The sequence below is a fragment of the Thermobia domestica genome, chromosome 16 (assembly GCF_964235325.1).
Source record: "Thermobia domestica chromosome 16, izTheDome1.hap1.1, whole genome shotgun sequence".
Taxonomy (NCBI): Eukaryota; Metazoa; Arthropoda; class Insecta; order Zygentoma; family Lepismatidae; genus Thermobia; species Thermobia domestica.
Window position 1 is genome coordinate 6,370,380 of NC_137469.1, and position 26,373 is coordinate 6,396,752.

The following is a 26,373-nucleotide window of genomic DNA, read 5'->3' on the forward strand; positions in this document are numbered from 1 at the left end:
TTGAAATAAAGTGAATTTTTGATTAAATAAATACATAAATAAAACTTGAGTGACCATCACATGTAGCCAATATTTCGTCAGTTTCAAACAAGTGTTCGAATAAAAAGTGACCATACAATAAAATGAAATGAATCTGATTGCTTCGAATTCGTTCGGTTCAATTTCACAGACTTTAGACGCAGACTTAGTGCCTTCAGCTTTTACAAAATGTTCTAGCACTACGTGTAAATGTTCTTAGAACTGAAGTTTAAGAAGCCTTCAGTAATAAATAAAGTACTTACGAGCCTGATACGTTGTTTTACGCAATTTTACTTTTTACAGTGTTCGAGAATCAGGTGCTGGTGCTTGAAATCAGTATAAAAAAAGAAAGAAAAAAAAACGAAGAAAATCACATCAATGTGAAGCAGTCGTGTGTTCGAAAAGTGATTTTGTTTATAAAATTACACAGCAATGCTTAAAAAGTTCTTACAATTCTGAGTGCCTAGATCAATGCTTTGCATTGCAAGATAGGCAAGTCCAGGGGGTGAGGAAGTAGTATTCTGTCCAAGTCTTCGATTCCAGTGACGCTTCGCCATTGCACTCGAAGAAACGACTGAAATCAACCAATAAACACACATGGAGGTAAGAATTATAATTAACACAAAAAGCCACAACCATCCCAATTCAATGCCCCACATGCAGTTAAATAGCGGAAGCTCAATTTTAAGAGAAAATTGTTAAAAAGCAAGGTTTGATAAATCGAACATGAATTATACAATACATGTTTAGACAACGCAAAAACCAAGCTCGGGAATTCTATCATCCTATTTACAGATTCCTGTAATTCCTAAATTTTCTTTGAACTTCCAAGCTTTTGACTCTCCCCTGAAGTCTTGGTCACGGAGGTTAAAAACAAGAAGAAAAAAAGAATAGAAACATCAAGGAATAAAAACTGAACGAACTTAAGAGAAGAGCTGTGTGGTACGAAAACACGTTGTCAAGTACGCCAGTGGGCTCCAGATGAAGATACAAACTAAAATATGGCGGAGTCAATTTGTGCGCCTTTGTTGTTCCTTGTTGGACGGTTGCCAACTCATGTTGTTAATTTTTTTGTCATGCCAATCCTCTGAAAATTTTGTAGTTGCCGCCTAACATTCTTCACTCAACTATCCTGTGTCTAAATTTAATTATTAACTCCGCCATATTTTAGTTTCCATCAATTTCATCTAGAGACTACTGACGTACCTGACAACGTGTTTCCGTACAATACAGCTCTTCTTTTGGTAAGTCCGTTCCATTTTTATTCCTTGATGTTTCTAGGGGGGCACGGTGGCTCAGTGGTAGAGCGTTCACCTCCGGTGCTTGGGGTCTTTAGTTCGATCTCAGCTCGCGCCGTGTGGACTTTGTGGTGGACAAAACACCGTGCCCGTGGGTTTTCTCGGGGATCTCCCGTTTCCTCCCACTTTCTTCATTCAACCATTTTCACTTATTTCTCATTATCACAGTCTCCTTTAGCCTAACCGGCATAAGCGTGGGAGGAAATAAGCGTGACTTCATTTCATTTTTGATGTTTCTATTCGTTTTCTTCCTGTTTTTAACCTCCGTGACCATGACTCCAGGGCAGAGTAGAAAGCTTGGAAGTTAAATAATAATAATAATAATAATAATAATAATAATAATAATAATAATAATAATAATAATAATAATAATAAAAATCAGGAATTACATTAAGCTATAAGTAGAATGATTGTTCAGTTTGGTTAATATAATTTCAAACTACAAACTAGACGACATCTTGGAAAATCAACCAACTATCTTCATCTTCCTTCCTTAATTTGATTAATAATAATAATAATAATTAAAAGCGGTATTTATTGAACTAAATACATAAATATTTACCTCCTACACTTATATCCTTGTTACTACAGCCCGCAGAGAACTATTTCTGATCAGATGGAACACGTTCAACTGACTGATGCATCACAGCTCCTACCTCATTATTCCTAACTTTCAGAGTTAAGTTTTTTACTTAATAATTCGAAGCTTAAATTACCTCATGATGTTGCATTACAGCAAATTCAAGCCTGGTTTACAGAGAATCGAACCACGACTTTCCTAGAGCTGACATATTGCCCCCCCCCCCCCCAAAAAAAAAAATACTTCCCACACTTCTTGTGCTTCGCATATGTATATCTCACATCTGAGATCACTTTCCTGCAGACTCCATCGACATGTATGTTTAAAAATAATTTTATTGAATTAAACGTCTTCAAATTAGTATAAAAAGTCCAAGCGTGGACGCTTTCACTATTGAGATAAGTGGTACTTCGAAGATCCAATTCTACTGGATGGAAAAATAAAGAATTTCAAATCATGTCATTTTATGTAGCAACAAGTTTTCTTTCGATCTGCTGAGGAAGGGGTGAGGAATGTCTCGAAACTGTTCGGAGATTCGTGTCTTTATGCTTAACGTGCACGAATATATATTTACTATTAATATTCACAATAATCCAGTCATATTGAAGGAGCCTGTGCTGTGAAACTTTGTTGAAAAAAATTAAATTAATCAATAATCAGAGACTAAAATGTGCATTTTTTCATTTTGATATATTTTGTTTGGTTGGTTCTTTGCAAAGAGAGTATTGTAAGATTTTTATCGAGCTGTAAAATAAACTCTCTGCAAAAAAACGAAACAACTGAAAAACTTTACATGGCTTATCTTCTTCGATTAAATTTATTTAATGGAAAAAAGTGTAACTTTGAACAGTCATTGAATTTCAAGCGCACAGTCAATGACTTTCTTTTTCTTCTTCATTTGAAAGAAAGAATAAAAACAACATTGGAATTTTAGTAAGTTACTCGGGCTATCAGTCAGGTGAAGGTATTCACGCCCGACGTTTCGAATGCAGACATTGCATTCATCTTCAGGGATTATAATGAAGAGCATGTATATATGATGACTATTTAGAGCCAGAGCTATGAATGGGGGCTTGTGATTGGCTCAGGAAAATACTGGCTTCTGATTGACTGAGCGATGCTAGCTCCTGATTGGCTGTTGTTATGATTACGAGAAATGGCTGTGTTGATTTTTTTTGTTCCTGAAAACGGCCAGAAAAAAAAAGAAGACATTCAACAAAGCCATTTCTCGTAGTCACAACAACTGCCAATCAGGAGCCAACATCTCTCAGCCAATCACAAGCCCCCATTCATACCTCTGCCTCTAAATAGTCACCATATATACATGCTCACATCTGAGGTCTCTTTCTTACAATTCCTGAAAATGAATGTCTGCACTCGAAACGTCGGATGTCAATACCTTTACCTGGCTGATAGTCCGAGAACACTTACTAAAATCACGTCGCCAGAAAACATTCAATTCTTTCATTGGAATTTTCTAAGATGGCGTCTTCAGTGACCAACCTATAGCGTTATATTGTTTTAGATTTTTTTTTTTTTTTTTAGTTGAAACTGCTTTATTTAGGGGGAAGAAGAAAGGTAAAGTATTATTTGTATAAAGAAAAGGACACTTTTCTGTTATTTGACCTACATTACAATATATTTCCAGAAGGGGGAGGGGGTGAATTCGCTCCCTTACCCCCTCTGCTGTCATCGTCACTGATTATGCTATTTTCAGTTTTTTTTTTTTTTTTTTAACATTTCTTGATTTCTAGAAATGCAATATTGTGTCCGAGATCTCTGTTAATTTATTTGAAAGAAACTTAATTAACTTTCCAATTCTAAATATTCCATCAAAAAATGAACAAATAATGTACGTAGAAAGTTCAAATTTAATCTGATTCTAGTAATTATGCTTGTCAATCAATGCTTATTATTCAAATTCAAGTACATTGGCAATAGTACGATCTCATGCTAAGACAGCGTATTTTTTCTGTTCATTTTCGTTGCTAGAACTCCTCCTACAATGCAATAAGACAATGACAAATTAACATGTACGTCGGTCTCCATGCAACAGTGCATAAATAGCGAATTCCAGTTAACGAAAGATGTGAATAGCTGTGAAATTCCCAGAGATTTAAAAAAAAAAAAAAAAAAAAAAAAAAAAAAGTTTAGTAAATCTTCCCATTCAGCAGAAGTTTAGAAGCGTAAGACATTAGAGGGGGGCAAAAAAAAAAAAAAAAAAAAAATGTGTTCATAAAGCTTGCCGGTCATACCTTATGCGGTTAATTGCCGACGTACTATCTACCTTGTTTGAACGCTCTACGCCATTATTAAGCACTGATGAACTAAGAAGGTAAGATTCACAAAACTGTGCTTGAATTAGGATTTCGATTTCTGAGTTTTTGGCATCTATGACCATGTTAGCCCGTCATGTTTGAGGGATGACGTCCCATGGCGATCACATTTCCGAGGAAAGGGAAGGAAGAAAACATTGGGGAAGGAAGGGAGCGGTCTGGGGCCTATACGTTAGGTACCACCCCAGTATTTGCCTGGTGTGAATGAGGAAAACCCAGGAAAACCTCTTGCAGGATGACTGGCCTGAAAAAGCTTTTTACACTTTTTCAACTGAGTGTCCCACCGAGAATCGAACCCGGGACCGAAAACTGTGCCTGAAAATGCTGATGAATTTTACTACCGTTCAACTTCCTGCCTTAGAAGCTAGAAACACATTCACTTGCCACTGTCTCTTGCAATGTGAGGATTAAAGAAAACCAATGAAAAATATGATGTTCTGTTAGCTTGAGATTCCAATGTTCCAAACAAAATAAAGACATTTATTTCAGAAAAAGGTATCAGAAAATCAGCTTTGAAGATCCCTCGTATGCAGTTTAGTATTACGATAAACGTGGTACCAACACATTAAGTACTTGTATCACTACAAACGTAACTACTAAATGTAAAATGTGTGTTCCTAAATATTTTTGAATCTGAAGATTTCAGCAATAAAAATGCGTATTCATCAAACATTTTGTGTTTTTGTCAATAAGACAGGAGTAAATGGAACAATCTGATATATACAGAAGGAGGTCGGGAATTCTGCTCGTATCACAAACAGAATCTCGAAATACAAACGTGACATATCAAATTGTATGTGCTAACTTTAATAGTAATGCTTTGAAAAGTGAACACTGAAGTGCTCCAATTGGGTTGAAAGTCCATCTCTCTCTATATATAGGCATGTAACAAATTTTGATGCAAATTCGGAGTGTACGCACGGAAATGAGAAACTTTGGTTTTTAAAATTTTTCCTTTTGGTTTTAAAATGACATTGTAAACCTAATCATTTTCACATAAGGGACATCGCTTTTCATTCCTTTCTAAGATTACTGTTACTGAATTTTATTCCAATGTTAAACGCAATAATAACTAAATCCTGAATCTATTAAGTATCAAAATATCAACTTCCAGGAATGGACCCGAAGTACGTAGTACAGTGTACTAACTTATCTTCCGATTTGGAATACACACAACAAAATAGGAAAATTTGGTTTAAATGTACTTTCACAGTGATATACAAAGAGTGAAAAATTCTTCACAAAGGATAAAATTTTCAAATCTCACTCTTATGGATGAAGGAAATATTGTCGAAATATTATAAACGGAGAAAATAAACCGATTTTATATCACACCAATACATGCGAATTCAATGATAAATACAAAGAGAAGCCTTCCCTACTGGTCTAACGGCAGCGGTTGTGTTTTTGGTGCACGTGATCCCGAGTTGTTCTGAATAATTTACTTTTAGTACTCACCCATCTCCTTTAGCCTAAGAGTATATCCGTGGGACGTTAAAAAACAATTAATTTCATTTTTAGAGTGAACAAATGCACGACTGAACCGAGAATCGAACCCGGGTCTTTGGTTTACCGTATCGATTCAAAATGAAAAAATGAAATCTTTAAGTTTTACGTCCCACAATTATGCCAGCTAGGCTAAAGGAAACAGTGACGATGATAAATCAATGAAATGGTGGAATGAATGAGGTGGAAGAACTCCGAGAAAACCCACGTACACGGTATCTGTCTACCACAAAGCTCACTTGGTGCGAGCTAGGATCGAACAGAGGATCCCATGCACTAGAAGTGAACGCTCTAACCCTCAGTTCCCGTGGCCTCCTACCGTCCCGATGCGTTACTCACCACACTAGCTAGCCCTGTTCCTTAACAGCAATACATTCTATCATTTTTGACATCAGTGCTATGAATATTCACAGTGTGGAGTGGGTAGCGTAGTGGTTAACGCATCGGCACAAAACCTAAAGACCTGAGTTTGATTCCTAACCTAGTCGTGTTTTTTTTTTCACTCTAGATATAATTTAATTCGCAGATACAGAGAAATTAGTGGTTAACGCATCGGCACAAATTCTCCACGATGTTTTCTTTATCCTTACACTGACAATGAAAATTGTCATTTACGTAAAGCGTTTTCTTCGAACTTTCGACACCATTTGACGGGCGTCTTCAAATGTTAAACACAATAATAACTAAATCCTGAATCAATTAAGTATCAAAATATCAAATTTCAGGATTAGGCCTAAGTTCTAAATGTTCGAAGGAAATTATATAAGTAGATTCCAAATCTATATCAAAATCTACCATATTGTGTTGTAAAAAAAAATCTGAACAAGCCACTTGCGGTTTGGTGTGTTACAAGCTTTACCATTTAATAAAGCACTTCAGTTTTAATTGTCATAGTATTTAATATTCTGACAAAATTTACGTTCCTCAACCTTAGAAGGGATAAATGAGTACTGTCCTATATTAAACTAATTTTTACACTATATTTTTAATGTAATTAGCTCAAAAAACAATTTAAATGAAAGAAAAGTATAAAACAAAAAATTCTTACATTCTAAATCTGGGTAAAACTTCCTATTTTTAAATTAAATAATAATAATAATAATAATAATAATAATAATAATAATAATAATAATAATAATAATAATAATAATAATAATAATAATAATAATAATAATAATAATAATTATTATTATTATTATTATTATTATTATTATTATTATTATTATTATTATTATTATTATTATTATTATTATTATTATTATTATTATTATTATTATTATTATTATTATTACACACTCCTTGTTTAGATAGGTTGGTTTTGGAAGTTTAGAATACCACCATTAAGTATGGCATATGCAATTTGATACGTGATATTCTTGTTTCAAGACTCTGTGCAATATGAGCGGAATTTAAGAGCAGATACGAAATAATAGCCTCAAGTTCTATATACTAAAATACACAAACAGAGGTATGCTACCGGAGACTGCCGGGAAATTCGTCCTTCCGAACTTATAGATTAGGGATAGGTATACACTGTCAATAGAGATTGTACACAACATATGCATACTTCTACACATACCTACATATACAAAATTAATATATACAGCCTGCCAAACAATAGCATAACCAAACTTTGAGACGGGATTCCTTATAACAAAATTCTAAAAAACATGGGTTTTAAGAGAGAGATTCCTTCGGAGCTGTAAGCTATCGAAACTGAGGACTAGCTTGGACCTTGTGAAACTGGAAACCAGGTAGGGTAAATGATATAATTCTAATCTTGTACAAGGTTAGTAGTATTTTACTTATAAATATGTACTATAAAGCGTCCATTAGCAAATAAGGTAATCTGTTTGCAAAATATTCATGTTCGCCAATCGTATGCTTCATTCATACAGAAATTATGTAATTGCTGGATATCTATCCTTCCAATAGTCACAATCATCTTTTGTAATTCACTGCTTGGTTTTCTGGAACATTTATTATTTAGCTATAACTTAGACTGTTCATTTAGAACTTCCCGTAGTTCCACATTTTTGAGCTACGATTTTATTATATACTCATGAAAGGAGGAAGCAACCGATTTCTTTTCTACACACCAGATCCTCTATAAGTGCGAATTCTATAACATACAAAGAATGAAAAAGTGACTGACTGGACTGAGAGTCGAACCCGGGACTTCCGCCATACCACGCCGACGCGGTAACCACTACACCACCCAGTCCGTTTGTCAGAACAGCCACTCACTTTCTTATTTTCGAGGTCGGTGCTCTCATCTCGCACCACGTGGGTTGCACCACAGCTCCTTGCTCTGATTGGACAATCCTGTGTCCATATACCGAGCATCTTACGACGGTTGTGATAACGTCGTTGTGGCGTAGTCCGAGGTAAGAGCACCGACATCGAGAGTGAGTGGTTGTTCTGGAAAGTGGATTGCGTGGCGTAGTGATTAACGCATCGGAACGATATGACGGAGGTCCCGGGTTGAGTCTCGGTCCACACGTCATTTTGTAACAATAATAAGAAAACTTATTTGACAAATTTCCAAAAATAGAAAACCAGAACCTTACATTTCATCCCTACACGTGAGTAGTTGTAAAAGGTAACACGGAGGAAATACATAGTTTCTAGTACTAACAATATGGTTTTCGGAGGATTACCATGTAACGTTTCTACTACTTTGTTTTCACATTTTCAACAGCTTAAAGCTCCGAAAGGACGCGTCTTTTGGTCCATGCTTATTGGCAATACCTTCTTGTGCTATAAGGAATCACTTCTCGATCTTTGATAACAATGTCTGTAAGTAGGCTGTATATTTTTGTCATCATTTTTTTCTAAAACAAATAATGACTTTACCTACCAGAAACACAGGATCTGACTCAAATTTACAAAATACTTCTAAATTGCTGATACGAGTAGTAATTCCTTGAGGATGTTTCAAATGCGGTACAAGTAACGAAAAAGTAAATATGGTACCCGGTCACTTACTGATTTGTCTTAATTTCCTGATGCATTTCCTCGTTTCTTCTTTAAAACTGCCCTAAAAATTTTCCTATCACTTTCTTTCCTACCTTCCGCAGCTATCCCAGCATTCCATAAATCGCCATTTTCTTAACCTTCCTAATGAAGAAGATATCAACAAGAAGAACGGAACAATTAGAATGGAACAGTTTTCGTTTTGCTTTAGTGTAGACAGAACATATTCGTATCATTCACTGAAATTTGTTCGATAAAATGTTACATGTAAATATTCTGTAGAAGTGGAGTTTCATTTGGTAGTTCCTCGATTCTTATTATCTATCCCATCTCATGTCTAAGCAAGCACAAACAACTTGCATTTTTTTTAATAAAAATAATAAACACATACGTTTCAAAGATCAACTGTAATCATCCTCTGTGTGCCTTTCTGAAGAAATCATGCTACTTGTACATCTATATATTCTGATAAGTTTCTTCTACTATAGAAATAATATTAATGGGTCTTAAATTACTGGCATCTTTATCCTGACAAGGGAGTTTAAAGGCAGTGTTTCAAGATACATTAACACTAATTTATTATCCACAATGGAGCTAACAACTCAAAATATGTAGTTCCTACAAAAGCAGCATAATTTGTTAAGAATATGCACTAAAGATGCTGACAATTGGTCGTTGAATTGCTATGCAACGTGTCCATAAATTACTATCATATTTTAAAGTGGTATTACGTCACTTTGGATAACCATATTTAAATGAAATTGCTCACATTTGAAAAAAAAAATGTGCATGTCAACAATAGACAATATCAATAATGGACGAGATCAAACAATGAAAAAGTGAACTCCCTCATGTTTACTTTGTAATTAGTGGATATGGGTTCATTGTTGGACATTTAGCAGGCAGTTGCTGTTTCTGCTGAAAGTCACTCGGGAAGCTTTTATGTTTCTGTACTGTTATGCCGTAATGTGATTACGTAAATTTATTTCCTTTCGTTGTGTTGTGTTGTTATTAAGGAGTTATGGCGACCGCACAAGAACTAAGTTAGTATGTTTTGGAATATCATAGCACGCAGAGTCTGGTGCAGGTTCAGAGTGGTTTTAGGCGAAGGTTTCAACATTAGGCTCCTACACACACGCGTCAATTTTGAAGTGGTACCGTGATTTTGTGGATCGTGGCTGCATATATCATCAAAGGAAAGGACATTCAGGGAGACTATCTGTCAATGCGGGAATTATGGAACAAATACGGGAGGCTTTTGTACGTAACCTTAAGAAGTCTGTCCGTCGAGTCCTGCGTACGCGGCTGAAGTTTCACCCTACAAACTGCAATTAGTGCATAAGTTGAAATCTAATGACACTGTAAAATGATTAGATTTCTGTGAACATTTTATGGTACTAATGAAGGATAATAAAGAAGTGTCAGGAAAAATAATTTTCAGTGATGAGGCAACATTCCACGTTAGTGGAAAAGTGAACAGGCATAATGTTAGGATCTGAGGGAGCGAAAATCCACATGCCATTTTGGAAGTTGAAAGAGACTTCCCTTAAGTGAATGTCTTTTGTGTCGTATCGAAACGTCAAGTCTATGGCCCACTTTTCTTTTGAGAGGCCACTGTCATAGGTCCAACTTATCTTCACATCCTCACTAATTGGTTACTTCCACAATTGGAAGAAGAAAGCGGCGGCAATCACTTTATTTTCCAAAAAGATGGACCACCTCCTCACTGACATTTACATGTTTGAGAACATCTGAATAAGCAACCACCAGGAATATGGATTGGACATGCTGGAAATAATGATAATGTCTTCTACAAGTGGCCGCCGAGGCAGCCTGACTTGCTGGTTTGTGACTTCTTTTTATGGGGTTACGTAAAGGATTGTGTCTATTTACTCCCATTGTCTCAAAACCTGCAAGAAATGCAAGTTCGTATCAATGCTGCCATCCAATCCATTTCATCCGATATGTTGGAGCGTGTGTGGCGTCAATGGAAATATCGTCTTGATGTCTGCATCGCCACTCGTGGGGACCATATTCAATGTCTTTGATGTATCGTAAAAAAAAAGTTTTTCTTTCGAATGTGACCAATTTTATTTAAATAGAATTATCAAAAGCGACGTAATACCACTTTAAAATATGATAGTATTTTTATGGACACGCTGTATGTGTCCTTTGATGATTACTTCTTTCTGAATAATTGGTATGCATCCTATCGCGTTATTAAGTATACAACGAATAATTGAAATACGCTTATTTGCTGCTGAGTTACTGATGCATGTACTTTTGCCTGTCGCTAGTGTTAAAAGAGTCATATAGAGTAAGAGACTACGGGATGCGTATCAAAAGTACGTGCTGTTTTGACATAATTCAAAAGCTAATAAGGATAGGTTAATATAATTACATCTGAATGGACTTTAAAGCTTAACTGTGCACAATTTTAAGCTTCTATGTTTGTTTTGATATTTTCAACTGAGAAAGCTTTTTTCCTTATGCTCATCTGAAATGACATATTTCACTACAGAGGTACCTAATAAAGATTTTGTCCATTTGTTATGATAAAGATATCGACATTTATCGCCAGTTCAAGGATTTTTGTGGGGACACTACCCTTGCCAGTTGTATTGTGCGGAAGTGGAGGCGGATTTCAAATGAAGAATACCAAGGTTCGCAAATTTAATTTGTTCAATCACCTCTTAAAACACTGTTCCTGTTGAGGTCCTGGTAATGGAGGACAAAAGGCTAACCTTTCAGGATTCTGTCATTGCATCGTGAAAAGAATTTTGACAGCCACTTGAAGCTGTCAAAGACGGTACGTGTTTAGGTCCCTCGACAGTTGGGTGAAGACATGGTCTTTCAGATAAAAAGAGGACTCTTTTTTTTTACACAAGATAAGCTCAAAGAGGCGTTCTTCATCTGTTCTGCCCCCAACTCAGTGACTTCTGTATGGTTTGGAAACGGAAAAATTCAAAGCAAGATAGGCGTTTTCAGTCCAGAAATGCGATCGAACAATGTTTTCTAGTATCTATAACATACCCTACAAAAAGACTTTTCAGACGCTTCTGATAGCTAGATACAAACTAAATAATAAACTAATCGCTGAAGAAAGCAAACCAACTTTATTATAAAACGTAATAACTTGTGACAGTCGAAACTACTAACCTGTGACAGTTACTTGGCGAAAGTGTCACAAGTTATCAGTTTTATGATTAAATTGGTTTGTTTTGCTCACCGATTAGTTTATTTAATTATATATTACAGGCAAAGCTGGTATAATGGAGAATATTACAGTTGAGATACAAAGTTGTGTGGAAATGGACGGGAATTGCGTTGAAAACAGAGAAATATGCAAATCGAAAATAGAATACTGTAGAAATTATGAGAAAACGGCACGTACTTTTGGAATTCATCTCGTATAATGAGAAACAATAACAAGGTAACCATTAGGTAATAATAGTGCTAGTATACTTAATGAAATTAAAGTACTGCTTCCTGGTGCAACGAGTTCAATCATATTTTGAATCGTGTTTTGGTATGAATGACTACACGTAAAAACACTTGTTATATTCTGAAAATACTTTATCAAAGATATCTTAACGGATCTCCAATTTATATTCGGGCATGAGATGCGCGAACATTTTACACCGAGGATAGTTAGGGCTTGGGTTTCCTTCTGTAATTATTTTCAGTTTCAGGCACAAGCATGGGAAAGTTTCTAAGTTCACTCCAGGGATGTGTATACCTAGTACATTATTTCTTGGTAAAGACTCGCCGGATTTAAACCAAATTTGGCAGACAAGTAACACATTATCTACGAAATACAGTTCACTATATTTAGCGGCCAAGCTCGGCTCAGGTTGTGTGATAATTTATTTCTCGATAACTACCAGCCGGAATAGAATCGAATTTGGTGCAAAGTAGCCTATCGTCTAAGGAATAAAGATTGCTATATTTGCTGGCCAACAACAGGCTCGGCTCGGCAACACAGGCTGCACCCAGATGCATCTGAGATCGGTTCACCAACTATTCTCTCCTTTCTATTTATTATTAGGGAAATCAAATTTATCTGTGAGCTCCCACTTTTGAACAAGATTGTGCAATTATGTAACATCAAAAGTTTCTAACATTGTTCTGTAATTCCATATTCTACTAGATTTCTGAAACTCTGTACGTAAGTTTATACAGGGTGTTACAAAACTTGTGGAAAATTTTGGGTCAATATTTTAGAAACACATTCCTTACATCAAAATAATAATAATAATAACAAAGGTTTATACGGACCTGTGCTCAAAAGTGGATAGTTTTGAAGTTATAGGTTGCCGAAAACGTGAAATAAGTGAATTTTGAAAGTACATAGCTCCACTACTATGGAATCTATCGTAGTCGGGTCACGACATCACTGAGGAACTGGTATGTAAACTATCCAAATATTCATGTTTAAGAATGCTCCAGTACTTGACACCAATGTTAGAGAGAGAGAGAGAGAGAGAGAGAGAGAGAAAGAAAGAAAGAGAGAGAGAAGTGGGGAGTGATCAAGTACTCCCAAACACCCTCACTAAAAATGACTGTGCAACTACCGGAGGTTTTGAAAGATGGATATTTGCATAGTTCCTCACATACTAGTTCCTCAGTGATGTCTTGACTAGACTACGATCGGTCCTATAGTAGTGGAACTATGGACCTTTAAAGTTTTTTTTTTTTTTTTTTTTCGGCACCCTATAACTACGAAAATAAGCACTTCAGACAACAGGTACATACGAACTTTTCTTTTATTTTGTTGTGAGGAATCTATTTTCAAAATATTCTGACAAATTTTTGTAACACCATGTATAATGTCAAAACATTACACGAAAATACCGCGCAGCAGTTCAGACACTTAAATTTGATCACCTTAGTACAAAAAATACGTTCTTTCTTTTCTTTCTTTCTTACAGCACGTAAAATATGTTTCATGTTCATATCATTTTATTTTGCAATTCGTCAACTTTTAGCTACTAATATGACATTTTTTTTACAAAATCATATTTCATAAATAATTCCTAATTCTACTTCAGAGTATCTACATTACTACTCCCTTTCATAACGTTAAATTGATGGTGCAAGTAAACATATATCGAAAATTACTAGTGCACAACAGACAGCACAACGAAAATATGGTTATACACCAAGAAACTACTCGTCCAAAGATCACACTACTTCTGCGGTACTTTCTGTCATGATGTATGTTTTTATAAAGCATGATTTATATCGAAAGCTTTATAAAAGTTCCCATTATGTAACTGAAACGTCCTAAAAGTTTATTCACAACAAATTAAGACTATGCAAGGTGTTTCCAAACAACACGACAACGTTTGGGAGGTGATTCCTGACACCAAGATAAGACAAAATGCATAGACCAACTTGGGTGCACAAATGCTTCCTTTTGGAGTTATAGGCTGGCGAAAACATGAAAAAAATTACTTTAAAGGTCCATAGCTCCAAAACTATGGGACCTACCGTAGTCGGGTCAAGATTTCACTTAGGAACTAGTATGTGCCCTATCCAAATATTCAAGTTTCACAATTCTGCAGTACTTCAGCAACGATTTTTATAGAGGTAGTTGGTGAGTACTTCAAATTAAATGCCTGTAGCCAAACTCACTGAAAAAAAAAAAAAAAAAAAAAAAGTTGCGTGAGTACCTTAGGATTATGAAACTTACTTTTAGATAGCGCACATATTAGTTCCTAAGTGAAATCTTGACCCGACTACGGTAGTTCCCATAGTTTTGGAGCTATGGATCTTTAAAGTTCAGTTTTTCACGTTTTCGGCAGCCTATAACTCCGAAAGGAAATATTTGTGCACCCAGGATGGTCTATACTTTTTGTCTTATCTTGGTGTCAGGAATCACCTCCCAAACGTTGTCGGTGTTGTTTTGAAACACCCTGTATCTATAAAAATAGTAGTTTCAAGTATATAAAAGTCTACTATGTGTATATGACAGGGTAGTCGTGTAGGCTATTGAAACATTTGTACCTTACGTAATAAATAAGTAGAGAGGTTACAAAGTTATTCGTATCACGATTTTCTAGTCTCTCTCTTCGCAATCACTATCGACTGCTGTTATCCATCTTCCTGCCACTTCTATAGGGGAAGTACGCGGTAATTAATAATGTTCTTGCCGTTTTCAAAGTCTCATTTGATGAAGCGCTCGCACAGACAAAACGAAGTGACTTTCGCGCCAGAAAAACGAGGAGGAGGTACTGTAACGCTTTTCCTTATCAATACAGGCACGTTCGACACCCACAGCGATCACAACTTGTCCAGTGTCGAAAAGAAATGGAGGAATTGAAGGAGCTCGTTCGTCAAAAAAGTCTGCAATCGTTGTCTGCTGTAATCCTGCGAACACTAGTTTATGATCGAAATTTGCTTGTAACTACTGTATCTGCTGAAGGTATCAACTGAAAATTTTATTTTTAAATTACAGGAAGTACTTTCTGTGCTAAAAACATCCGAACTGAGAATAAATCCTATCCGTTATGAAGACGTTACTAAAACGTTGGGAGTAACAAAAGTTTGTTCGTGTCCGTATCTGACAAATGTCCGTTAGAAGGGGGTTTCTTTTCCATAGTAATACACACAACTCTGCCAGAACAAAAAAGTCTGTCCGTATTATATAGGTGTCCGCTATTGAGAACAGGTGTTTTTCCAGGATTTTCTGTGTTACATATATATATGAGCTGAGGATAATTTCTGTCCGTTATGAAGAGGTTACTAAAACGTTGAGGGTAACAGAAGTCTGTCCATGTCCGTTAAAAGGAAGTTTCTCTCCCATAATAATACATATAAATTTGCCGGGGCAAAAAAGGTCAACTCATATTATGGAGGTGTCTGCTACTGAGAGATGTTCCTTACGGTTTCACTGTATGTACCACTCAAAGTTCTCTCAACAAAATCTCTACTGCTCTTTGATTATTTCTACAATTGCCACCAGAGAGCTGGTCAAAAAGACTTCAGGAATAAAGAATGAAAAATACAGAAAAACTTTGAAGAATGCACTTAATGCCTTCTATATTAGGATAGTAAAATAATTTATCCGTTGAAACGTTATGTTAACCATAATTCATTACAGTACCGGTATTTCGTTTCAGTTTTACTTTGCTGGAAATATTTTCAGGTAGGTATATTAAGAATAACATCTTGACCGCTTTTATTTGACATCCTGTAGGTTGCTTCTACCTGTATATCTACAGACAAACAAAACAAAGACTTCCATTAGTTATCTTGAACCACACTTGATAAACTGTAATATAACTAGAAAATCTGAGAAAACAAAGCCATTCGAGCGAGTAATACCATGTCTCAATTTTGATGGTTGTTCTGGTTTTTAGTGGTTCAACCATGTTAGAGTTCAGCTCCTTCGTGGCTAAGCGGTTAGTGTAGGCGCCTTTGGCGTGGGAGACCCGGATTTAATTCCTGACGGAAGCTCATGTGGTTTGGATTCCACATTAATCAGTAGGTCCCGTCTCATAATTCGTCTATGTTTTGTAGTTCTTTGCATATTATTGATATGCTAACGTTTAAAAAGTGTTTACGATGGCCCATATACGAGATTCTGTGCTCAATTGTCAGCCAATGAAATCATATACAGAGTGTCTCAAAAATCCAATGACATAGGGAAACTATGTTATTATCAGAGTTACAACAAAATGTAAGAGGGGAAACCGGCTCCAGATATGATGTTTTCAATCTTAAGTGAAGGAATTTTTTAAACCGAACGAGCCGTTTGGGCTGTACACTCTTTATGAGCCTAATGAAAATGTAACGTTGCCAATTATCTGTATCCACAACATAAAGTGAATGGAGCATGTTTGAAATGGGGGCGGGGGGGGGGGGCATCGATATGTTAGCGTAAAAGACAGTAACTTCATTCACTTATGTTGTGGGTCCAGGTAAATTGCAACGTTGCATTTTCATTTAACATTGGCGCATAAAGAGTGTACAGTCCAAACGGTTCGTCCGATTAAAAAAAAAAAAAAAATCTTTCACTTTAGAGCGAAAACAACATACTTGCCCCCCCCCCTTATATTTTGTTGTGACTCTGATAATAACAGAGTTACCCTATGTCAGGAGACTTTTGAGACACACTGTATATATATTGGGCGTCGCTGATATTCCAACGAGCAAAACTTAAGGGCTCATGTTAACATATCAACAAAATATATATATTAAAAAAACTACATAACATGTAACATTTGTTTTTCTTTCGAGTTTCTGTCACTACATTGACCCGTATATTTTAAAGACAAAAGTAATACGTTACCTCCCCTCTACACGTTCTTTTTTGGTAATTGTCTCTGTGTGTCTACTTCAAGAATTTTACTTGTTTATATCATCTGCAGTGTTTCTTACATATCGATTAAACTGTCGTCAAATTGTATGAGGACTTCTGATATACCGGGGTAAAGTTCTTGCGCCAAAATAATAGGTGCACCCCTAGTAGATGTTCACTCAAATCTGGAGTGTTCGATAACTTTTGAGCGGTACTGTACATACTTGACAGTGTTTTCAGCACGGTAAAAGTTAAACAAAATATCATAATGAATTATGATATAACAAAACTTAAGGGCTCATGTTAACATATCAACAAAATATATATATTAAAAAAACTACATAACATGTAACATTTGTTTTTCTTTCGAGTTTCTGTCACTACATTGACCCGTATATTTTAAAGACAAAAGTAATACGTTACCTCCCCTCTACACGTTCTTTTTTGGTAATTGTCTCTGTGTGTCTACTTCAAGAATTTTACTTGTTTATATCATCTGCAGTGTTTCTTACATATCGATTAAACTGTCGTCAAATTGTATGAGGACTTCTGATATACCGGGGTAAAGTTCTTGCGCCAAAATAATAGGTGCACCCCTAGTAGATGTTCACTCAAATCTGGAGTGTTCGATAACTTTTGAGCGGTACTGTACATACTTGACAGTGTTTTCAGCACGGTAAAAGTTAAACAAAATATCATAATGAATTATGATATAACAAAACTTAAGGGCTCATGTTAACATATCAACAAAATATATATATTAAAAAAACTACATAACATGTAACATTTGTTTTTCTTTCGAGTTTCTGTCACTACATTGACCCGTATATTTTAAAGACAAAAGTAATACGTTACCTCCCCTCTACACGTTCTTTTTTGGTAATTGTCTCTGTGTGTCTACTTCAAGAATTTTACTTGTTTATATCATCTGCAGTGTTTCTTACATATCGATTAAACTGTCGTCAAATTGTATGAGGACTTCTGATATACCGGGGTAAAGTTCTTGCGCCAAAATAATAGGTGCACCCCTAGTAGATGTTCACTCAAATCTGGAGTGTTCGATAACTTTTGAGCGGTACTGTACATACTTGACAGTGTTTTCAGCACGGTAAAAGTTAAACAAAATATCATAATGAATTATGATTAGCACAACGCTTTAATCCGTAAATTATTTGACTATTCTAGAACAGAAAAACTTGTTATATTGTTGATAGTGACATTTTTAGAATAACTACTAGACAAGTAGGGAAACAGGGCGTCGAGTCTCTCACAGGCTCCAGATTTTTCAATTAAATTTAAAAAATTTAATAATTGTTAATTTTTGAGAACATTCATTAGTTAGAAAGAAAAGCATATCTACTTACAGTCGTAGCCATCGGAAAACTAAAAATTCCCATGCCGCATGCATTATAATTACAGTGAGAAATTATTTTTTACGTAAAGAAAAACGGAACACACAATTACATGCGTATTATCTCTAAAAAAAATTAAATAGTAATTTATTTACATAAATCTTTTACAATTACAAAATATTAGTTTTATTTTTACTAAGTAAAATCTTTAGGATAAGCCAAAGAATAACTTTATGCCCAAAACATTAATCAACAAAACATGCTGACAAGCTATTTAAAAAGTTATTTTTTTAAAAAAAAAAAAAAAGTATAAAAATTAGTTGGTACACGAAACACAATTAGAAGTCAAATTTACACACAATAGAGACACAGACACAGAAATACACAGTAAAATTTAAAAAGAAAAAAAAATCAGCTACAAAATAGACTGTTTCTAGAAAATAAACATACAGAAACAGTAATTTTGATCAATCTTACGTTTCCTTAATGGTGTTTTATCCCCGTTGACTGCTGTGATGGCTTCCTCACTCTTGGCGCCCGCAGTCTTCATAGCAAGCAACCGCTCTTGTTCTATTTGGCAACTTCTCTCATAATCCTCAATCACCCTCTCCAGCTTCTGTACGATCTCCTTGAATGAGGGACGGCTTTTCGGCTCAAACTATCACAACGATATAAACATACGCATTAGAGTAACGCCAAAAGATTCTTTCCAAATAACATACATTTATAAAGGTTTTACCAGGGAAGTAGTAAGACAGGATATCTACTAAAATTCCAAAATGAAATTTCGTGACCTTTCCCTTCCCACATTTGGTAACATTCCCAAGAGCGAATTTGGGTGCGAATTGGGCCGAATTTTCATGCATGCGATAGATGTGTGGTTTGTTTGCGATTTGGTAGCGTCTAAAGCCGACCAGAGACATTTTTGGTGGTGAAATTTGACGTTTTATAGATAATTTTCCAGTCTATACTTACTTGTTTGATTTGCACAGATAAAAAATAATTCGTGACCCAAAAGCCTAATCTCGTGACTTTTTCTTGACTTTCATGACAGTTTTCTGATTTCGTGACTTTTTCATGACTTCCGTGACTTTCGCGACCGATAGACACACTGTAAGAATGATTTTATCCCGCCAAAACGTGGTGAAGGAGGGGGATGTTACTACGCTGGTTGGGTGGTAGGAGGTCTTAGCCACCAACGCCCAGTCATCTCCAAGCCTTCACAGAGTGTAGATCGAATTTAACGTGAACCCCTTTCAAGGTGCAATTTAATAATATAATTTGTTGAAAGATAAGGTAAAAATCATATACATCCTATTATTGTAGAACTAAAATAAAACTTCCTTCTCATTTCCACAATGAACAGTTTGTTAGAGCAGCGTTACGCTGTGAAGTTTTGCATCAAGCTAGGTAAAACTGTGAGTGACCCATGACATGATCAAGACTGCTTATGGGAGTGAGCAATGAGATGATCAAGTGTTTTGCAGTGGCACAAATTGAGCAAGTCGAAAATAAAATTGATGGTGATCATCTTTCTTGACTGCAAAGGAGTGGTTCATAGAGAGTTTGTACCACCTGGTCAGACTGTGAATGCTGCGTTCTACGTGGAAGTACTTGAAAGTCGAAAACGAGTCGCCCGCGTCGTTTCAGCAATCGCTAGATCATGGAATCATTATCACGATAATGCACCGAGCCACACCGCCTTTGCTGTCATGGACTTCCTGACTAAACATAGCATCATACAGCTTCCCCAGCCACTCTACAGCCCAGATGTTGCTCCTGCAGACTTCTTCCTCTTCCCCCGTCTGAAAAATGTCATAAAAGAACGGGACAACGGCTCGATACACGCCATTCAGGAGCCCATGACGAGAGAGAGCTGAAGAGCATTTCAGTTTCTGCGTTCGAGGGAGCCTTCAGTGGTTGGCAGACTCGCTGGAAACGCTGTGTTGATACAGAAGGGGCATATTTTGAAAACTATTAAGACGATGAGTCAAAACTGTGAATATATATATAAATTATGTCCTACTACTTTCCGGACAAACTTTGCAATTTAGAGGTTTTTCTAATCTCAGCGACAAACATCGTCTATTTTGAAAGTGAAATGCACAATGCAAACACAATGAAGCTTATTCCTTTTGCCACTGTGTTTGTGCAATAACAAATAGCACAAATATTTTTTTTAATTATTACTACATCATTTTTTAATTATTACTGAATCAGTCATTCAACCGATTTGCGTGAACCATTCGTTAAAATTTTTCAGGTTCGCGAATCGGCTGTTAAAATTCCCTCTCATCTCTAGATCAAGTACTCAAAATTATTATTATTATTATTATTATTATTATTATTATTATTATTATTATTATTATTATTATTATTATTATTATTATTATTATTAATAATAATAATAATAATAATAATAATAATAATAATAATAATAATAATAAATAATAATAATAATAATAATAATAATAAATAATAAATAATAATAATAATAATAATAATAATAATAATAATAATAATAATAAATTCTCTAGCACTTCTTTTGAGAACTTAGTATATATATATTTAATTATTCAATGTAGAGTTTAATTATTCTTTAATGAATCAGATCTTACTAAATACATTAAATTCAATCAAAGATCTTGGAGTTACATCCGATACGAAACTGATATTTAATAATCATATAGTGAACATAGTTAATGAATCTCTCAAGATGTTAGGGTTCATAATTAGAGCTGGAAAGGAATTTAACAATATTACCACACTAATAAAAAATGTATTATTTCTATGTTCGATCAAAACTGGAATATGCTGCTGTGATCTGGAACCCATCACAACAACAATACTGACAGCAATTGGATAAAGTCCAACCTAAATTTATCAAATACTTGGCATACAAGAGAACAGGAATCTATCCGTCTTATGAAAATGATCTAACATTAAGATTGGTTTAAAGGGACAAGTTTTGTCGATAGATGGCAGTACTATCTTCGTATCTCTTTCATGTATTTTTTACCTTTCACGAAAATTCACGATTTCTGTTACAAATTTCAACCTACACACTTCAAATTTTTAGAAAAGTAACTTCATAATCTACGAAGGCAATAATTCGTGCCGATTTTTTATTGAGAATTTTCTTCATTGTTGAAATGGATATCTAAACCTTTAACAATGGAACTGTTTCAACAATGAAGAAAATTCTAAATAAAAAATCGGCACGGATTGTTCCCTTTAATAGGTTATGAAGTTCCTTCTCTAAAAATTTGAAGTCTTTGCGTTGAAATTTGTAGAAGAAATTGTAAATTTTCGTGAAAGGTAAAAATACATGGGAGAGATACGAAAACTGTAGTGACATCTATTAGCAAAACCTGTCCCTTTACACGAACCTTAATACACAACTTCTGTATCCCTACACCTGAAGAAAGGCAAAAAGTCATAGATCTGATTTTTCTCCATAAAATAGTACAAAACGAGTTTAATTGTACAGATCTCATATCGACACTAAATTTTCATGTCTAGACCCTTAAAATTCGTGCTGACAACTCTGGGTTGTTCTATTCCAAAAAAGTAAAGACCAATGCATTATTGAAATCACCAATCTGGAGAATGTGCTATTTTTATTACAAAATATGTATCGAACACAAAGAAATTGACATATGTTATATGAACTATAAGAAAACTATTGTAAATTTATTTTGTAATATAACAACATTATAATTGGGCTTATGCCTGTTGTGTTGATGACAAATAAATAAATAAATATTTTTTCCCTATCCAGCTTTTAAAGACACAATTCAAACTGTTCCAATTGAGACACGGCACTTCAATTTTCTCCAGTTCATCAACGGAATAATTAAATAATCTATACTAATCACTGAAACGGTTAATAAATAACTTGAATGACATCATTGATTACAACCATAACTCACAATATTCATTTGATGAGTCTTGCAGAAGAAACAATACAATAATCCGCCTTTGACAATACCCAGCTATAAACTTCAGTTTCAGAAAAGACTAACAGGAAAATACTCTCTTGTTTCACAAGTTTTCTATCTAAAGGTTATAAACTATTACTTCTCTGACATTTTCAGATTTCTGACAAAGCTAAAATTTAAAGGATATTATGCTAAGTTTAACGCTAAATCTTAAGAGCCTGCCTTACTAAAAATAATACAAAATTGACCATTTTTCTTTTGTCTGTTTATTCATAAGTGAAAGGAGATAATGAAATGCAACTTACCACAATCATAGATAATGTTATTCTACAACAGAAAATATGAACCTTAAGAATTTTCACTGTTGCCATCCATAGAAATTTTAGTGTTGTCCGAATAACAATTGCCCCAAAATCTAAGTTAAGGCAGCGACCAGAGGAATGAACTGAATTGCATTTGATTACGTATCATGTTGTTTTGGTATCCTGTGAACTACTTTTTAAATAAAAGTTGTATTTAGTTTATAATAAACAAAATAGTTTAACATAAAGTTATTAGAATTAAATAATAAAGTTATTTAAAAGTAGTTCACAGGATACAAAAAAAAAAAAGTAATCAAATGCAGTTGAGGTCGTTCCTCTAGTCGCTGCTTAACTTAAATTTTGAGAGAATTGTTATTCTAACAACACACAGAACTGTTATTCTGTAATTTCTATGGATGGCAACACTGAAAATTCTTGAGGTTCATATTTTCTGTTGTAGAGTAACATTATTTATGATTGTGGTGAGTTGTATTTCATTATTTCTCTCCACTTACGAATAAAGAAGCAAAAGAAAAATGGTAAACTTGGTATTATTTTTAGAATGGTAGGCTCTTAAATGGGTGTATAATACCAATATGCCATGTATCTGAGGCACGAAATACTGAGAAAGAGAGATTTATGACATATGTAAGGTTGGGACAGGCATACCCAACACATTAGTCCTATGCTATCTTTCACTTGAGAACACTGTCTAAAATATATGACATGATATTGAATATTTAAGTTCTTTAATTCACATACTCCTTTCGACTCTTTCGTTTAAGATTACATTCTATATTTACTTGGTATGACAGGGTGTCTACTAAAATTTCAAAATGAAATTTCGTGACCTTTTCTTTACCAAGCTATAAAATTTCGTAACATTCTCAAGAGCAAATGTGGGTGCGAGTTAGGACGAATTTTCATGCATACGACAGAAGCATGCTGTTTTTGTGATTTAGTAGCGACTAAAGCCGACCATAGACATTTTTGGTGGTGAATTTTAACGTTTTTTAGAACAAAATTTTCCAATGTGTACTTATATTATAACAAATAATAATAGAAAATTAAACCTCGTGACCCAAAAGCTAAATTTCGTGACTTTTTCTTGACTTTCATGACCGTTTTCTGATTTCGTGACTTTTTCATGACTTTCGTGATCGATAGACACCCTTTATGATTTATTCATAAACAAAGTTTATTCATACACACAATACGAGATAATTTTACTTGGTAGACTTTTTAATATGAAAAAAAGAATTTGGGAACAAATCTACAACGCTTCATATTGAGAAACTTATCAGCCACCTGATAAGACTCAGGAAATTTTTTTTTGTCTTCTGAAAAAAAAAAAATCTTTAAATCAGCCAATCCTAATTTGTATTCAATTAGTTATCTCCATATTTGAAAGTGGCAATAATTTGTTGTATGTAAAAGTACTGTAAAACTTTGAACTGCTGTGAAGTGATAAAATGTAGTAAATTACTCATTAGATATACCTGTTAAGTATGTCCGATAATACACACGGTAACTCTAGAACGTAAGTGATTTTTTTAACCGTTACTACACATGGTAACTCTAGAACAAAAGTGAATTTTAACCATTATTACACATGGCTTTAGTTTCGCATGATCTTTACTGTCTTTATTATTATTATTTTTATTTTTGTTATTTTTTTATTTTATTTATTTATTTATTTATTTATTTATTTTTTTTGCCTGGAAATGTTTCTTCCACATTTCTCGATCTTCAGCTTCCTCTTTTAAACCCCAATATTTTCTTCTATTTTTCAAATCATCGATCACTTGTGCTCTTCTTCCTATTCCTCGTTTTCCTTCCATCTTTACTTCTATGGCAGTATGAAGAAGACATTTTCTTCGCAAGATGTGTAGCATCTAATTGGCCTTCCTACGAAGGATGCTGGTTAAATGGATCCTCTTCTCTCCTATCCGTTTTAAAACATTTTCGTTTATTACTTTCCCTGTCTATTTTATCTTCTCCATCTTCCTCCAACACCACATTTCGAAGTTCAATAAATATTTCTTCTCTAACTTCCTTAATGTCCAAGTCTCTGAACCATAGAGTCCAATGCTCCATATATAGCACTTGACCAACTTCTTCTTAAGTCCAATATTGAGCCTGCTAGTTAAGAGTGATCTTTTCTCGTTGAATGCTTCTTTAGCTATGGCAATTCTTGACCTGATCTCTTTGGTGCAGTAAGCATTTCTCGTCAAAATACTTTCCAGATACTTGAAATGATCGACCTCTTTAAGTTATCTTTGTTCTACTCTGATCCATAAGGGCGCGTTTCCACGGGATATTTATTTATTTATTTATTTATTTCATAAGGACAACACAACAGGTTTAATGCCCAGTTATAGTGTCGCAAACATAATTATCTAACTTACATTTTTGTACACACATTATTATACATACACAAATATACGTCGTTTAATTATGCAGAGATTATTGCCTGACAATTGTTTTGAACTTGTTTTTGAACGGTATAAATACATCTACTACAGGAAATCTAATCATTTCGTTATATGAAGCACACATTCTTCACAGACGAGACTTATGTAACATGTTAGTTCTTACTTTTCTACAACAGAATTTTCCCCAGTGTTTGCTGTTCTAGTCTTACCTGCTGGGGCACGTAACATTACTTCTGAAACTAATTCTGAATAATCAATTTTACCGTTTAATAATTTATGTAAGAACAACAAATCAAAAATTCATCTTTTTTCTTATGTTTAAAGACTAAAATTCGTTATTAAGTCTTCGTAGGGGACATACTTTGGGTAGAAACCGGTTTTCTTGTATGCAAGCATTAAAATAAATAAATAAATAAATAAATAAATAAATAAATAAACTGCATATTTTCTACTGCATCAGAGTATGACTTTCCATTTTTCAATGTTGATTTCCATTCCATTCCTATCTTTACCAGAATTTACTTTAAGTTAGATTTAAGTGCCTATTTAGATGCTTTCAGTGCATAAACATCCGGTTTCTAGTTATGGTTCATTCTTTTTTTTAATGAGTTTAACCACAAAAGAAGTCTAAAAGTGGATAAGAACGAAACAAATTTATGTAATTTTTCTGCTTACTTCTGTTTCTTATAAGATTACGTAAGATACGATACGATCTTTAAACCTTCCCGCAATAAATTAAAACGTTATCTGTTGGCAAGGACAAACTAATTTAGCAGCTAAAAATGGATTAAATACAATACTTCCTCAACTTTACGACAGAACAATTTCATACATGTGTTGTGTTTGTTGTAAGCATGAAACAAAAATTCCACCTAAAGAAAAAAATATAAGTAATTGTAGTTGCAAGGAAAATTATCTACCAATTAATGCAACATACATCTGCGTAATCGATATTAATAATTAAGAAAAAATAATGCACTTGTTTTATGTATTTATGTACGTATAAATAGTAAGTCTTACAAGGGTTAAGCGTTTCACACTTTCTCAAGAGCAGGGTTTTTTCAACCTTGGGGTTGCGACCCTTAGGGGACTCGAAGATAAGCAAAAGAGATAAATATACTTAGAATCTAATACCGAAAAATATTTAAATGAAGAGGTACGTTATGAAACTAATGAGAACTGCATATTGAAATACAACTAAAATTGAAAGGTAATGAGATACCTGAGCATGGTATGATTTCACTAGTGCGGCAATGTCCGGTTCAATCTTCGTGACGCACATTATTAAGTAATTTTCAACTGATAAGCGATTTCTTGTCTTTCT

At 34.5% G+C, this 26,373-nt stretch overlaps 1 protein-coding gene across 3 annotated transcripts in view; it reads right to left on the bottom strand.

Moving 5' to 3' along the window:
• The window catches only part of cdi (serine/threonine kinase), a 355,509-nt gene that overhangs the window by 14,632 nt on the left and 314,504 nt on the right, over positions 1–26,373 (bottom strand). For 2 of the 3 annotated variants that reach the window (XR_014128697.1, XM_081742092.1), the window contains exons 7-8: positions 18,849–19,029; positions 470–592 (exon numbers count right to left, since the gene is read on the bottom strand). Coding sequence is in view for 2 of the 3 variants with exons in the window: in XM_081742092.1 (XP_081598218.1) it covers positions 470–592; positions 18,849–19,029 (304 nt within the window). In the remaining variant the exon portion in view is untranslated. The remainder of the gene's footprint in view (positions 1–469; positions 593–18,848; positions 19,030–26,373) is intronic. The other variant, XM_081742093.1, reaches the window with a different exon arrangement.